The sequence below is a fragment of the Neomonachus schauinslandi genome, chromosome 3 (assembly GCF_002201575.2).
Source record: "Neomonachus schauinslandi chromosome 3, ASM220157v2, whole genome shotgun sequence".
Taxonomy (NCBI): domain Eukaryota; kingdom Metazoa; phylum Chordata; class Mammalia; order Carnivora; family Phocidae; genus Neomonachus; species Neomonachus schauinslandi.
Window position 1 is genome coordinate 975,212 of NC_058405.1, and position 13,882 is coordinate 989,093.

Here is a 13,882-nt window from a genome sequence, read left to right on the forward strand (position 1 = left end):
GGAGGGGGAGGGGGTCCAGGGTGTGGAGCCACGGGAGGGGGAGGGGGTCCAGGGTGTGGAATGCAGGAGGGGGAGGGGGTCCAGGTTTAGAACCACAGGAGTGGAGGGGCCGAGGGGTTCAGTGACTGGAGCCTGGGGTATCTGTGCCCCCTGGATGGGCTCTGTAATCCCTGTCCCGGTTTGCTTAGTAATGGACTCAGAGGCAGCGCACAAAGAACAGGGTTAGATGTAAGAGAAATCAGATTGTTGCCACTTTTTTTTGTTTTTATGGAGTAATTTCTATCAGCATAAGTATGTCATGATTTCTCTCATCTTAAAAGAGAACCTGGTCCTCATCCGTCTCTCCAGCTGCCCGTTCTGTTTCTTTGCTCCCCTAGTCTCCGAGTCTGCTCCACCAGTTTTTGTTAAATTTACTCCAATTGACATTTCGCCCCCAACCCTCCATCAAGACTGTTCTTGCCAGGGCCCCAGTGGCCTGTTGTCCTGAGACTCGTGCTGAGTTCCTGGCTTTCATGCTATCTCCCCACGAGCCGACCATACGTGCAGGGCTGCAGCCAGGACACCTGGGAGGGAGGGGCTCCTAAGCAGCCACAGGCCCCACGCAGGTGGTCACCCCAGCTGGGACACCTGAGGTCTCCCCTCCTTGCCCCCACCCCACCCCTGAGGGCCTCATCCCCCAAATGCCCATGACTCCCAAACCTACAGGCTGCTGGGACCGAGCTCCCATCCTTGGCTCACATGCGGGCTTGGCCTCCCCTGTGCTCCTTCCCTTCTCGGGTGACCGCTCCCTCCAAACCTTGGGGCCAGCTGCACTGCTGCCACCTGGTGGGGACACCATGCCCTTCCCGGAGACTGCAGCCCCTCCCACAATGCACCTTTCCCCATTTCACTGGGCAAAGGGAGCCCTGAAGGCCACGGGCCAGGGTGCCACAGCCAGGGTGGGTTTCCAAACTCCACACCCCTGTGCACAACCTACTTCATTTCCTGAGAATGTAAGTAGCAGGACTTTATTTTGTTTACTGTTGGGTCCAAGTGTGTCGGAACCCGGACATTTCTCGCGGACAGCGACGGGGTGACCGGCCCAGGGCGCCTGTGTCTGACTTCCTCTCTGCTGTGCACAGGTCACAGACGCCACCCTGGGCAAGGCTGGGCGACGGTGCTGAGTGAGCCCCATGAGGAACGGCCGGCGTCCTAGGGATCTGGATGGCGAGACCCGGCCCTCAGGCCAGGCGAGAGCTCCCAGGGTCGCCCGCCGAACAGCCACCACGCTGCTGGACGCCAGCTGACTGCTGCCCGCCCAATCCCAGCACCGTTCCACATTCCCTTGACTGAGGTTTTCGGAAGACCACTGAGGCGTTTCCCACGTACGTGCGTGGGATGCACGCAGACAAAGCCCGCCGTGGTGCGATGCCGTGTTTCAACCGTAACTACCAGTCAGCGCCGGGGCTGAACTCGGGCCGTTTGCATTAACGATGAGGATGACTGACGCGGCACATGGTACGTTATTTTCAAAGATGAAATTAAAGCTGGGTTTAAAAACTGTGACTTATCGTGAAGCAGCCGGTGTGCGAGTTCTGCCGTGGGAAAGCCCACGCCAGGCCGTCGTGCTACCCTTCCACCTGGAGGCCGCGCCGGCCTGGCAGCCCCAGCCTGCCCGGTGAGGGGCTCCGGCCTGCCTTCTGGAAGGGGCCCCGCCCACGTCCCCACCCCTGGGGTCAGGACAGAGATCTGCGCGGGGGAGGCGGTGGGGGCACCCCGGGGCCCCCCAGGAGAGCCGAGCCACGGCCCCCCTCGCGTGCCACGTTCTCCCCCTGCACCGGGCTGGGCACGTCTCCGGCCCCGTGGTTTTGGTGAGCGCCCGTTGTGCCGGAATGCAGCGGCCCCATGCAGGGAGACCGCCCGTTCCTTTACTTTAGAGCTCCACCTGAACAGTTCCCTCTTTCAGAGCCGCCGGCCTCCACGGCAACGCTCACGGTCAGGACTGACAGCCCGTCGAGGAGGCGGCGGCGGGAGCTCGGGGCGAGGCCGCGGGTGCCCGCCTCAAGCTTGCTCGGCCATGCCGCCTGCCCGCGGCCACACACCCAGCACCCGGTTCCTCTTCTGTGGGCCCCTCGTGCCCTTGGGGGCCCACAGCTGCCTTCTCAGATCATGGGCACGTGGGGTCGGGCGGGCCCAGATCTGGCACTCCGGCACTCGTGCTCGCGCCCTCCTCCGGGAAGAAGGGAGACGTGAGTAAACCACACGCTGACCAACGCCGCTGCACACCCTTGTCTCCGGAGATGGAGCCCAGGGCTCCAGGCCTCAAATACGCGAAGCAGCCTCTCAGCCACCTGGTCAGCGCCGCGCAACGACAGACCCAACCGCACTTCCTTCCCTCTGCCCGCACGTGAGCCATGCACGCGCTCCTGGAAACCAGGGTCCCGCACAGCGCTCGTTCTGCTGGGGATAGAAGAGGAGCCGGAAGGTTGCTGTCCCAAACAAGGGGGAGCACGGGGGCCTCCGAGTCAGGCAGCTGGCCCTGTGATTGACTTCGTTCCTCCGCACACGCAGTCTATGAGTCCGCACACATTTACCACAGGCAGACGTGAACCGAAACCTCGCGGACAGCACGACCATTTCACATAAGATCCGGGAAGCCTGGCGGGTGAGGGGCCCTGAGGGTGGAGGGCCTGCTTCTTTCTCTAGGCGGGTGTGATGGGGGCCTCCCTGAGGGGGTGGCCTGAAGCATGAAAAGGAGCCATCTGAAGTGGTCCACCGAGGGGCAGCAAGCGCAAAGGCCCTGAGGCCAGAAGATCTGCCAACTAGTGAGGATGGGGACCCCGGGGCGAGGAGACGTACAAGCCTGGAAGGACCCAGAGTGTGTTGGGGGTCCCGCTGCCCCCTCCCAGCATCGTGCCTCCTACGGCCTCGACATCAGACCTGGGTCACTGGCTGTTCACATTTCCAGATAATAACATGATTCTTTGCCTTTTAAAACATCTAGGAGTGCCCGGAAACACAGGGCCTGTGACCCCCAGCTCAGCACTGAGCCAGCTCTGCAGCCAGGCCGCCTCGGCCCGCTCCGGCCACCGTCTCCCGCACTCAGGATGGCCCCCACCCAGAAGACCAGGGACTGCACGGGCGTCCACGGTCAGCAGCCCACCCCAGCCGTCCCCGTTTTCTCTCCAAATCCCTTGAACTTGTCCTTCCCTAAATCCACTGTGTGTTCAGTCATTTCACACTCAAGGGGCTGCCCTGTCCCACGTGCCCGCCGCGGTGCACACGGGGGGCCAGAGTTACCATCCTGGGTCCCCCCCATGTCTTCGAACCCCGGCATCCTGGTGTCCCTTCCCCAAGGACCCTCCCCAGTGCCTCTCCAGGGGGAGCCTGCATCTTCCAGCCACCTCACAGCCGTGAGCTTACACTCCTGCCCCGTGGCCTCAGGGGCTGAGCAGGCCTGAGACTGCCGTCCTGCTTCTGATCCCAGGGCCCAGACAATGAACGGAGATGCTCTGAGGTATTACAGCCCCACCAGGAAGCCCCTCAAGGGCGCACGGCCGGCCCAGGGGTGCTAAGGAAGCTGCTGGGCTCCCAGGCCGCCCGTCGGGAGCCCGGTGCTTGGAAAGAAAGGATGGCAGACCCCATGTGACCCAGGCCGTGGCCCACCTTTCTCCTGCCAGGAGACTACTCAGCACCCACGTCCCTGAGGAGGGCTCCCCCCCAGGTTGCTAGAAGAATCTAGGACCCTGCAGCACTGATCAGTGATGGGCTGTCACTGGTTGGCAGTTTTCATACAACAGGAACCAGTCAATCGAATTTGCTGTTTTGGTCTGTTTTCTGGATTAGACTAATTCACGGAGCTTAATTTACACAAATTCAGAAACCTGTCCTTACGGACGCTGAAGAATGAGGGTGGCGTCTCCGGGGACCCGGGGGGCTGAGCTCCTACGCTGCAGCTGACCTCCTCCTCACCCTGATGTCACCGGAGGAATGAGATCACCCACGAGGCTCAACAGCCATGGTGTTCGCTCATCAGGGTGTGAGGTCCACATCCTCACCACTTCTCGTGGTGGAGTGGGCGCCCCGGGTGGTGTTGCGTCCGCCCCAGTGCGGCCGGGGAGCTACGGAGGAAGTTTCCCTGCCTTTCTGGAAGAGGAGCTCCAGCTCTGTTCATAATAAAACAGAACCACAGTTGGGGGAGTTGCCTCTGGGGTCAGTTCTCCCCCCGCGAGAGCGTGAGGGGGACGACGGGTCAGGCCGAGCCCCAGAGGGTCTCAGAGCCACTTTGTGCCGTGGCCTCCTTCCCGTGGCACAAAAGCCCCTGCCACTCACAGTGGCCCGGTCTGTCGAACGGATCAAGGGAAGGTCCCGGGCTCCATCGGACCCCAGGCGCTGGGGCTGGAGCCGACACTTCCCAAGGGCAGGGGCAGGATGCAGGCTCTAGACCCTGCTGGCTCTGTGGGGCCGTGAGCCCCTCAGCACCACCTCCTTCTCTGACAGCCTGGGGCTCAGCGACACGCACCTGGGGATGCTGGTGAGGTAGGTCATGACATTCTGGAACTCCTTGTCGGGGACGTCGCTGAAGGCCGGGTAGTCCGGGAAGGTGATGACGGGGCTGCCGTCCTGCCCGCGCCCACCTGGGGAGAGAGTGAGGCAGCGCTCAGTGCGGGCGCCTTCCCCGAGCACCAGCGTCCGCTTAGAATTGATGGCGTTTTGTCAAGGCTGTGCTTGCTTATTAGGAAAGACGTGTGTGCTTTCCAAGGAACCCCTTGGTGTGGACAAGAGTGACACACATTCCAACAATCCCCCATTATTCTGCCGCCACGGGGCAGCCGCCAGAATTCGCGGCCCGTTTCCTCCAGAATGTTCCCTGTGCCTCTTTCCACACGATTGCGCTGCTGCTTGTCCTGTTTGCTCGCTAACGCCAAGAAGTACGGCTCTCTGTGCCGGGAGCTGCTTTAAACCCTGCACAGTGCCCAGCCTCCTACCCTAGCCGACCTCCTAAGGCTTCAGACAGTTGGGGTCTGAAGGGGGCCATCCCTTTGGCAGTGTGAGGGGGGAGGGCACCAGGCGGGTGGGAGACCTGAGGGACTTTGCTGGTCGGGTGTGGGGTTCGGGACCTGGGAAGAGGAGCTTGAAGAGGAGGCTGAGTTTGGTCTGGGGCTCACGTGGTCTGAACCGTCCTGCAAACAGTCCGGGGAGGGGCTGAGAGCACGCAGGAGTCACTGGGACCCAGGCTCCAGGTCGGCCTGCTCGCCGGTGCCGGGGTGGCTGGAGACAGCCCCCTTGAGGGATGGGCCCATCTCTCCTGCCCCGGCCCCCTGTCCTGGCTGTCGGATGCAGCGTAAGTCATGCGGTGTAGCTCTCCGGGCTGGACTGCAAGACACGCAGTGTCCACCCTCCCTGCTCCGAGCTCCCTCCTGGGGAGGAAGCCCGCACTGCCAGGGAGGGAGCGGCCGGCGTCACGCAGGGGCCCCGAAACGCCTCGTGTGTGAGAGAAGCCCCCTGACGTTCCAGCTGGCCAGCGCCACCCGGGGAGAGAGAACCACACGGCCGGCCCTTCCAGAATTCCCACCCAGAGAATTAACAACAAACCAGTAAAAGGGCTTGTTTCGAGCTAAGCTTTGGGTCAGCCTGGGCCGCAAGCATGGGCTCCGCACATCCTGGATCTCACTGAAGTGCATACGGGCAGCCCCCTGCCACGGCTCGGGCCACGGGGCACCTCCTGGCATTTCTCAGGCGTGTCCTGCATTATCCTGCCAAATTACAATGATGTCCAAAAACAGCAGGTATCATGGCCATTGATGGAATGATGCTGAAAACCTGACTGTGTCTGGGAGACCCGGGGAGGGGGACAGATCTTCCTGACGCGTGCAAGGCACACCGTACGGACACTACTGGAGAAGGGATCAGGCGCACCCTGAGCCACGCCGACATTCTCCGTGGATGGTGCCGGGTGTGGCATGACATGGGACGGGTCCCCCGTCAGTGTCACTCAGCCAGATCCCCAGACTCACGCTCCTTCGTGTGGGAGGAGCCTGGCCCCCATGAGGCCCAGCCCGCTAGGTCAGGCCCACAGGGCTGATCTCACAGCCACCGAGGGGGTCCTTCGTCACGTCCACATAGTCCCCTCCCAAGCTGCTGGCTGGAGTTTGGATACTAGAGAAAAGGTGTGTCTGGGGGGTGGGGGGCTCGGGGCCGGCCTGTGGCCCTGCTTCCTCCCCAAGTAATGCCAAGAGCGGTGGGATTATCACCTGCAGGAAGGTCAAGGTCATGAATCTGGGTCACTGGTGCACTAGAGCCATGAGCCTTTGGGGTCCTGAAGGGGCGAGAACAGGTTGGGGAGACGGAGGGAGCCGGCAGAGGGCCCGCAGCCTCCTGGCTAAGCATCTCGCCGCTGGGCACCATGACCCCCGTGTTGTCAAGGGGTTCTCACTCCTCTGAAGGATACCCCGCTTCTCCCCGCTGGGGAGAAGCAAACCTGCCTTACTGCTGACGTGTCCCCACAGAGACCCCCATCCTGCTGACAACCTTCGGATCCCACGGGGACCCCTGAGCTCCGGGGCCACACGTCAGGGCCATGCACCAGGGCCACATGTCAGGACCACACGTCAGGGCCACGTGTCAGGACCATGGGTTAGGACCACGCGTCAGGATCATATGTCAGGGACCACACGTCAGGACCACACGTCAGGGCCACGTGTCAGTGCCACGTGTCGGGGCCCACACATCAGTGCCACGCATTGGGGCACACGTCAGGACCACGCGTCAGGGCCACGTGTCAGGGCCACGCATCAGGGATGACACGTCAGGGCCACATGTCAGGGACCACACATCAGGACCACGGGTCAGGGCCACGTGTCAGGACCAAACGTCAGGGCCACGCATCAGGACCACATGTCAGGACCACGCATCAGGGCCACTTGTCAGGCCACACATCAGGGATGACACATCAGAACCACACATCAGGGCCACGTGTCAGGGCCCACACATCAGGGCCACGTGTCAGGACCACACGTCAGGGATGACACGTCAGAACCACACGTCAGGGACCACGCGTCAGGGCCACGCGTCAGGACCATGGTTAGGACCACGCGTGAGGATATGTCAGGGACCACACGTCAGGGACCACACGTCAGGACCACGTGTCGGGGCCACGTGTCAGGGCCACACATCAGGACCACACGTCAGGGCCATGCGTCAGGGCCACACATCAGGGATGACACGTCAGGGCCACGCATCAGGGCCACATGTCAGGCACCATACATCAGGACCACGCATCAGGGCCACTCGTCAGGCCACGCATCAGGGATGACACATCAGAACCACATGTCAGAACCACACGTCAGGGCCCACACGTCAGGGCCACACGTCAGGACCGAACGTCAGGGCCACACGTCAGGGACCACATGTCAGGGCTATGCATCAGGACCACGCATCAGGACACATGTCAGGACCACGCGCCAGGGCCACACGTCAGGGCCACACGTCAGGGCCCATGCGTCAGGGCCATGCGTCAGGGCCACACATCAGGGATGACATGTCAAGGCCACACATCAGGAACCACACATCAGGGCCACATGTCAGGGCCACACGTCAGGACCATGCATCAGGACCACGTGTCAGGGCCACGCGTCAGGACCACATGTCAGGACCACACGTCAGGGCCACTCGTCAGGGCCACGTGTCAGGGATGACACGTCAGGGCCACACGTCAGGGCCCACACGTCAGGGCCATGCGTCAGGACCACACGTCAGGCACCATACGTCAGGGCCCGGCTGGAGGAGTGGCTTCCAGCCCAGGGGATGGTCAGGTGAGCCAGGGAAGGGCCAGGGCAGCCCTGGGGGGGTGCGGGGCTGGTCTGGGGGCTCATGAGGGGAGAGGGCCATCTGCGTCTAGGGCCACACGCTGGAGAAGGAGAGGCCCTGACTGACAGCACAAGGAACCCGTGGGAGGTTGTCTTGTCCAGATGGGGGCCCCCCATGCAGCCGTGAGGGCGGCTGCACAGACGTAATCATACCCTTAGCACCCACAATGCACTAGCACCATCCAGCAGCTGGGGTCGCGCACCACGGCCAGCCAGGCAGGACAGCAGGTCGTCCCACAGGGTGGAGGCAAACTGGGACCTGAGGGGAGTGTGGCAGCCATGCAGCGTCTGGGGATACAGGGGGACCTCAGGATAGGCCACTGGGGCAGAGTCGGCCGCTTGTCCATGTCGGCTGCACTCTGGGGTCTTCTCTGCAGAAGCTAGGTGTGCTTGGCTAGGGAGGCCCCCAGCTCCTGGACGCTGCAAGAAGGAGGTCAGCTGTGCCCTATTTCTACATCACCTGCCCCAGGAGCGTTCTGGAGTCTGCAGGCAGGAGCGCTCGGGCTGCGTCGCTCTCAGGACCCCGAGCTGCCCTCCCCTAGCTGCACAACATCTCCCGGCCCTCGGTGAAATCCAAAGCAGGCCATGTCCTAGGCCTTGTCCCTGGTTCCCAGCGCTTGGGCCGGGCCCACGTAGTCACAGGAAACCAAGGGGTGCCCACAACCTGGCACGCGGACCCTCCCTCCTGCCCACCCCGCACTCACCAGACAGATATGCAAAGCGCTTCTTCAGCTGGTCCTGGATGTCCACGGCGCAGAGTGGGGTGATGTCCCGGTGCATGATTTCATCTGCAGGGAGAGCAGACAGACACCACTGTCATTCGGTGGAAACCGCCTTACGCAGCCGCGCACATCCACGAACACCGAAGGGGACCAGCGGTCACATGCTTGGAAAAAGGGATTCCAGTTTCCAATGCGCAGAAACCTTTGTTTCTCAGCGCACAGGAAGCTGTGTGCTGGGTGATTCATCAATATTTAAGATGTGGTGTGTGTGAGAGGCACAGAAAGGAGGCGGGCAGGCGGGAGGAGGGACGGATGGACGTGTAGGCAGAAGGGCACAGGGACTCGAGGGTGGGAGTGAGGACAAGCCACCAGCAAGGAGCACCCAGGGGGCACACAGCCTCCACCCCTGCTCTGGAAGTGGTCTGGGCACCCCCAGGGCCAGTGCAGTCTGAGCAGACACCTGCAGGTCAGCGAGGAGCCCCGGCCACCGCTGCGGGTCTACACCCTCCGTACACGCACGCGGGAACGTGCAGAGCTCTGTCCCATGCACGGGCCCCCTGCCTGCCTGGCGCAGACACAGAGGAAGGGGTGCCCAGCTGGGTCCCTGAGCCAGACGCCGGCGGGAACGGGGGCTCAGCCTGCAGGCCGCAAGTCCTAGATCAGGGGCCTGGGGTGGGGCTGCCGCATGTCTCTGTGGAGAGCGTGGAGCTGGGGCACCCGCCCTTGCTCTGGTGTCTGCCAGCCTTGCTAGCAATCACGTGACCCCAGCTGAATGGCAGAATTTGCCTTCTGGGACACTAACACCATTTCTCCAAGGAGACTCAGGACCCATGCTGATGCCTCGCAGATCCTGCCACACCCAGTTAAAGACCCAGGCCGTGAACAGCTTGGAGATCCGGGTCCGAACTCTTCCACCCGGAAAATCCCTATGGCGGCAGCAAGACGCTCCCTGCACCAGCCTGGAAGCCTGCTCTTCTGGTCTTGCAAACAAGCCAGGGTAAACGGTGACACACTGGGCACACGGGCGGGTCCCCCGTGGAGCCGCCACCCACCCCGAGCCCGCTCGGCCCCACAGGGCGGCGGTGGCGGTGGCTGGGGTCAGGAGGTGACAGCAGTCAGTGCTCATCACACTCAGAACGCGGGACCTGACAGGGAGGCCGCTGCCCACGGGCAGTGCAGCGTCTCTGCAGCGGCTCTCCTCTGTGGGAGGGAAACAGGGCTGAGAACAACTGATCTGAGAGCGTGGAGCGTGTTTCTAAATTCCAGACGATGTCCGCACGCACTCGTTTGCAGCTCGCAGCCTGGACGGTGGGCGGGGGGTGACGTTCAGATTTTCCTCCCCTCGGAAGGAAGGAATAAGTGCGCGGTTAATACCGCACCTGTGCCCGGCTCCTCGCGTTCAGCCTCCATAACCCCGGAGACGCACGCCGTGGAGCACAGGCCATGGGGGGCAAGGGCTCCGGAAGTCTGGAGACGTGCCAGGGCCGGGGGAAAGCTGCAGACACTGAGTGGGCAAGTCCCTTAGCGGGGACCCAGTGTCGGTGACGAGCGTTCCCCAGACCTCACCATCACCGGCACCTCAAGACTCCCGCCAGACTCCACCAGCCCACAAGGAAAGACGACTACGGGCGTCCAGGCCTCTTGACGGTGGACACTGCACGGTCATCCTCAGGCCGCGTCCGCCTGGCAGAGCCTTCTGGGCAACACCTCCTCCCCAAGCTCCCAGAGTCCTGAGCTCGGTCCTGCATGAGCAGTCTGCTCTGTGCCCAGCTCACCCGACGGCACAGGGCTTTCCCACGTGCTAGGGACAGGCCTACTATTACCAACCATTCCTGTGCTATCTGACAGAGAGACGGTCCCACGGGCCAGATAGCTGTCAACACGAATTTGGTTCCTTGGGAGAGACATCTCTGGGCCTCGTCAACCACCCTCCTCCACAGGCGCTGGCCACTCTCGTGTTCCCAGAGCTCCTCCAATGGGTGGACCAGGTCCCTCAGGCCTCAGGGCCTTTGCATGAGCTGCTTCCTGTAATGTGTCTCCCATGTCTGCCGGCCGGTCCAATCTTACTCTATTCTTGGCCAAGAGGTCATGTCTTCAGGGAGGCCTTTCTCCACCTCCTGGCCCGAGCTGGGCCTCACAGCGCCCTGCACGCCCACCGGAGCGTCTGCAGGCCACTACGCAAGCCCAGGGCCTGGCCCAGCACCCGCTGCGATAGGAGCTCAAAGAACTTGCGCTGAACAGGGGAAGCGAGGGGCGCGTGACACGGTGACTTCCCACGGCAGCATTTGGAATCCAGCTAGTTCGGCAAAGTTCTTCCTGACGTGCACACAGGCTGGTGCAGGATTTCTGGAGCCCGTGGACTGCCGACCACGGGGCTGTGTCAGCTTGCAGCTGCGCTGTGAATCCCACACTCACGAGGTTTCTGGGGCAGAACGCATTCTAATACTGTGTCTTAGGTCGAAGGCCCCTTTTTAGGTGTGAACGACAGTGTCACTCTGTGCACAGTCTGAGCCGGAAACAGCACACAGGTGGGTCCATAGGCATGGACTCCATCTAGAGGTCCTCCGGCTTATGTGGTCACTGCCCACCCCTCAGAGAGCTGGAAATAAGTAAGGACCGTGGCGCGAGGGGCTTGTCGCTGTCACCTGCTTGCTTCTGCCCCCCCGGGATCTGGACCTGCGGGTGCAGTGGGCAGTTCTTCCATGTGGGCCAGGCCTGCACTTTGCGGCAGAGGACATGGTGACCGCCGGCTCAGCAGGAAATGGAGGAACCCTCGGGGGAACAGGCAAACTTCCCCGGCACTCCAGGGTCAGAAGTCTGGACAGGAAAGGGGTCGCCCCACCCGCGGGCCCAATAAAAGGGTCAGGCGAGGCCCCGCGCCTTCACAGAACGGCTCTGTGTGAGCACAATGCTGCACAGATAACTCCCCGTTTCCAGCATTCCTGTCTCAGCCAGATGTGAAAGGAGACCCCCGGGCAAGGAGCCTGTCACAGAATCACGTCTGGGAGGTCAACGAGGGTCTGGTCGCGGAGAGGGCAGCACTTCCCTTCGGGGCCCTGCAGGGGCGGGGCTGGGGGCCCAGCACAGGGCAGGGGACACGTGGCCCACTCACCCCTTCGGCGGGAACCACCCCTCGCCTCACAGTTTAGCTGCCCTGGGACCCGGCTCAGCTCCAGACTAGTCCACCACCATCTGGGAGCCCTTTGGGACCATAGTGGCCCCGGGTGCAGATGAAGACGTGCAGCCCTGAGGGCCACGCCCCTCCTCAGAGCTCCAGGCCCGCATCTCCCAAGGCTGCGCGCCCTTGCCTGGCGGGTCTGCGGCTCAGGCCTGCGTGGGAATCACCTGGGGGCCTCGGTAAGGTGTGCACAGAATGGGTGCCCTGCATGTCCTACCCCGGCTGCCCCACGCTGGCTGCAGCCCCAGCACGAGCTGTGCGTCCAGGCAACGCGGTGCTGAGGTCAGACCCGTGTCCAGTCGGACGGACGGCAGGTCCGAGGCTGCGCTGTCCGTGGCGCACTCAGGGACGCCAGGAGGGGTGCCTCTATCCGCCATCAAGCGGACGTTTGCCCGTTCATCAACACCTGTCTTATGAAGGGTGTCAGCCAGGTGGGCCGCCGGATGCCCTGTGCACGCCCACTGCAGGCCAGGCCCCACAGGGCGTCCCACTCACACCTTATACCCGGGCTTGCGGACACTCACAGCACACACTCCGTGGGCTCTGAGCGAGACACAACTTGGTACAAAGTAGCTTTTGGAACACTGTCCCATAGGAACGTAGCGGCGTCAGCCCGGCCCCAGGGGCTGCCTGAAGCCAGGCGGAAGCCCAGCTTAGCGGCCCCACACCTCTGTCTTTGCCACGGGCAGACAACCAAGTCCCAGTGACCCTCAGAGTCCTCCTCAACACAGGCTCCAGGCCGCTTGGGCAAGCACGCGGAGAGGGCCCAGGGGCCCAGGCCGGGGCAGGGCCCCCGAGTGTAGGCAGTGCTCACGACCTGCCTCCCCACCAGGCCCGAGTGTTTCTCTGGCCCGGCTCCCGCGGTGGGGCCACTGGGGTCGGAGCCCCCGAAGGTCTCTGTGTGCGGGCTCCACAGTCGGGGACAGCAGGGACCCCTCCTGACTGAGTGGACCCCGGGTTCCGGGGGCTGGCGGGGCGGCCAGGAGCTGCTCCAGTAACCGGTGGGGACGCGCCCAGCTCGTCCTCGCTAAAACGAAGACACGACTTTCGGGGAAGTCTGACACAAGCCCCAGCTGGGCCAACAGCGCAGAGAAGGAAAAACCTCCCCCAAACCCACCCAGGCCTCAAATCAGTCAAGAAAGCAAGCGTTTCTTGAACGTCTACTCCACGGCCGGTTGGCGCAGCGTAAATACCAGCGAAGTGCAGGAATCTGCTCAACTCAGGCTGGTGAGAGCAGCCACGGGACTCTCCAGTCGATGTGCGAGAAAACCCGTCATTGTAGAGAGGTCACTGCTACCGGGGACTCTTCGCGTATCCGTGCATCTGTCACAACCACCCGGCAGGCGGGAGCATTATATTCCGTCTGTTGGACGAGCAGCCTAAGGCACAGAGATGTCCAGAGACTTGCCGGAGGCCACACAGCAGGGAACGTGGAGATTCTAGGAGCAGAGCCTCAGAGGGAGGGACAAGATACTGTCCACCTGAGGCTTGTCATGTGGGTGACCTTCAGAGATGGGTTAGTAAGTGCAGACGCTCCTTGGGGCTTGAAGGGCTCGAAGGAGCAGAAGCAGGAGAAGTCGGACCTCTTGGTGAGCTTGGGCCACGGCAACAGCGGACGGCAGGGTCCTGACCATCACGTGCTTCGGTGGGTCCCTGACCCTTGTGTCGGTGGTCAAAGAAATGACATTCAGCCAATCCCAGAGGCATTGAAAATCACCCCATAGTTCTGTACTTGTTTTCCTTTGTTAGAGTCTGAGTAGCGTCTGACTCGAGGTCTTAAACGCTGTCCCTGCTGCAGGTGGAGCAGACCGCGGGGTGGGGGGCGATCGGGCTCCTAAGCCCACGGTCAGGCCGCGGCCTGGAGGCCCGGCTCAGGGAGCAGCCGCTAAGCGCCTTTAAACCCGAACCCGACTGCGCACCGTGCCCAGGCCCCCAGGGCCCCCGGGCTCCAGGGCTGCTGGTGCGTCCATGCGGCCTTCTGGGAGTCGCTCTGATGAGCGGCTAGAGCCAGGGGGCCGCGGTCTGCGCACTGACTCGCCTTTCCCGCGCGGCGATCCCTGGTTTCCTGGCATTCCTCTGCCTCCTGAGCTAGTTTTCGTGGCATCCCACTCGCAGGGTGGCCGTGCGCAGTGCCT

The 13,882-nt window shown here is 62.7% G+C and overlaps 1 protein-coding gene across 2 annotated transcripts in view; it reads right to left on the reverse strand.

Annotated features, from left to right (window-relative positions):
- Positions 1-13,882, reverse strand: part of MCF2L (MCF.2 cell line derived transforming sequence like) — a 101,576-nt gene that overhangs the window by 52,348 nt on the left and 35,346 nt on the right. Inside the window, exons 2-3 of one of the 2 annotated variants that reach the window (XM_044913498.1) lie at positions 8,552-8,635; positions 4,502-4,616 (exon numbers count right to left, since the gene is read on the reverse strand). In XM_044913498.1, the coding sequence (XP_044769433.1) occupies positions 4,502-4,616; positions 8,552-8,635 (199 nt within the window). Of the gene's footprint in view, positions 1-4,501; positions 4,617-8,551; positions 8,648-13,882 lie in introns of those variants that run through there. The other variant, XM_044913499.1, reaches the window with a different exon arrangement.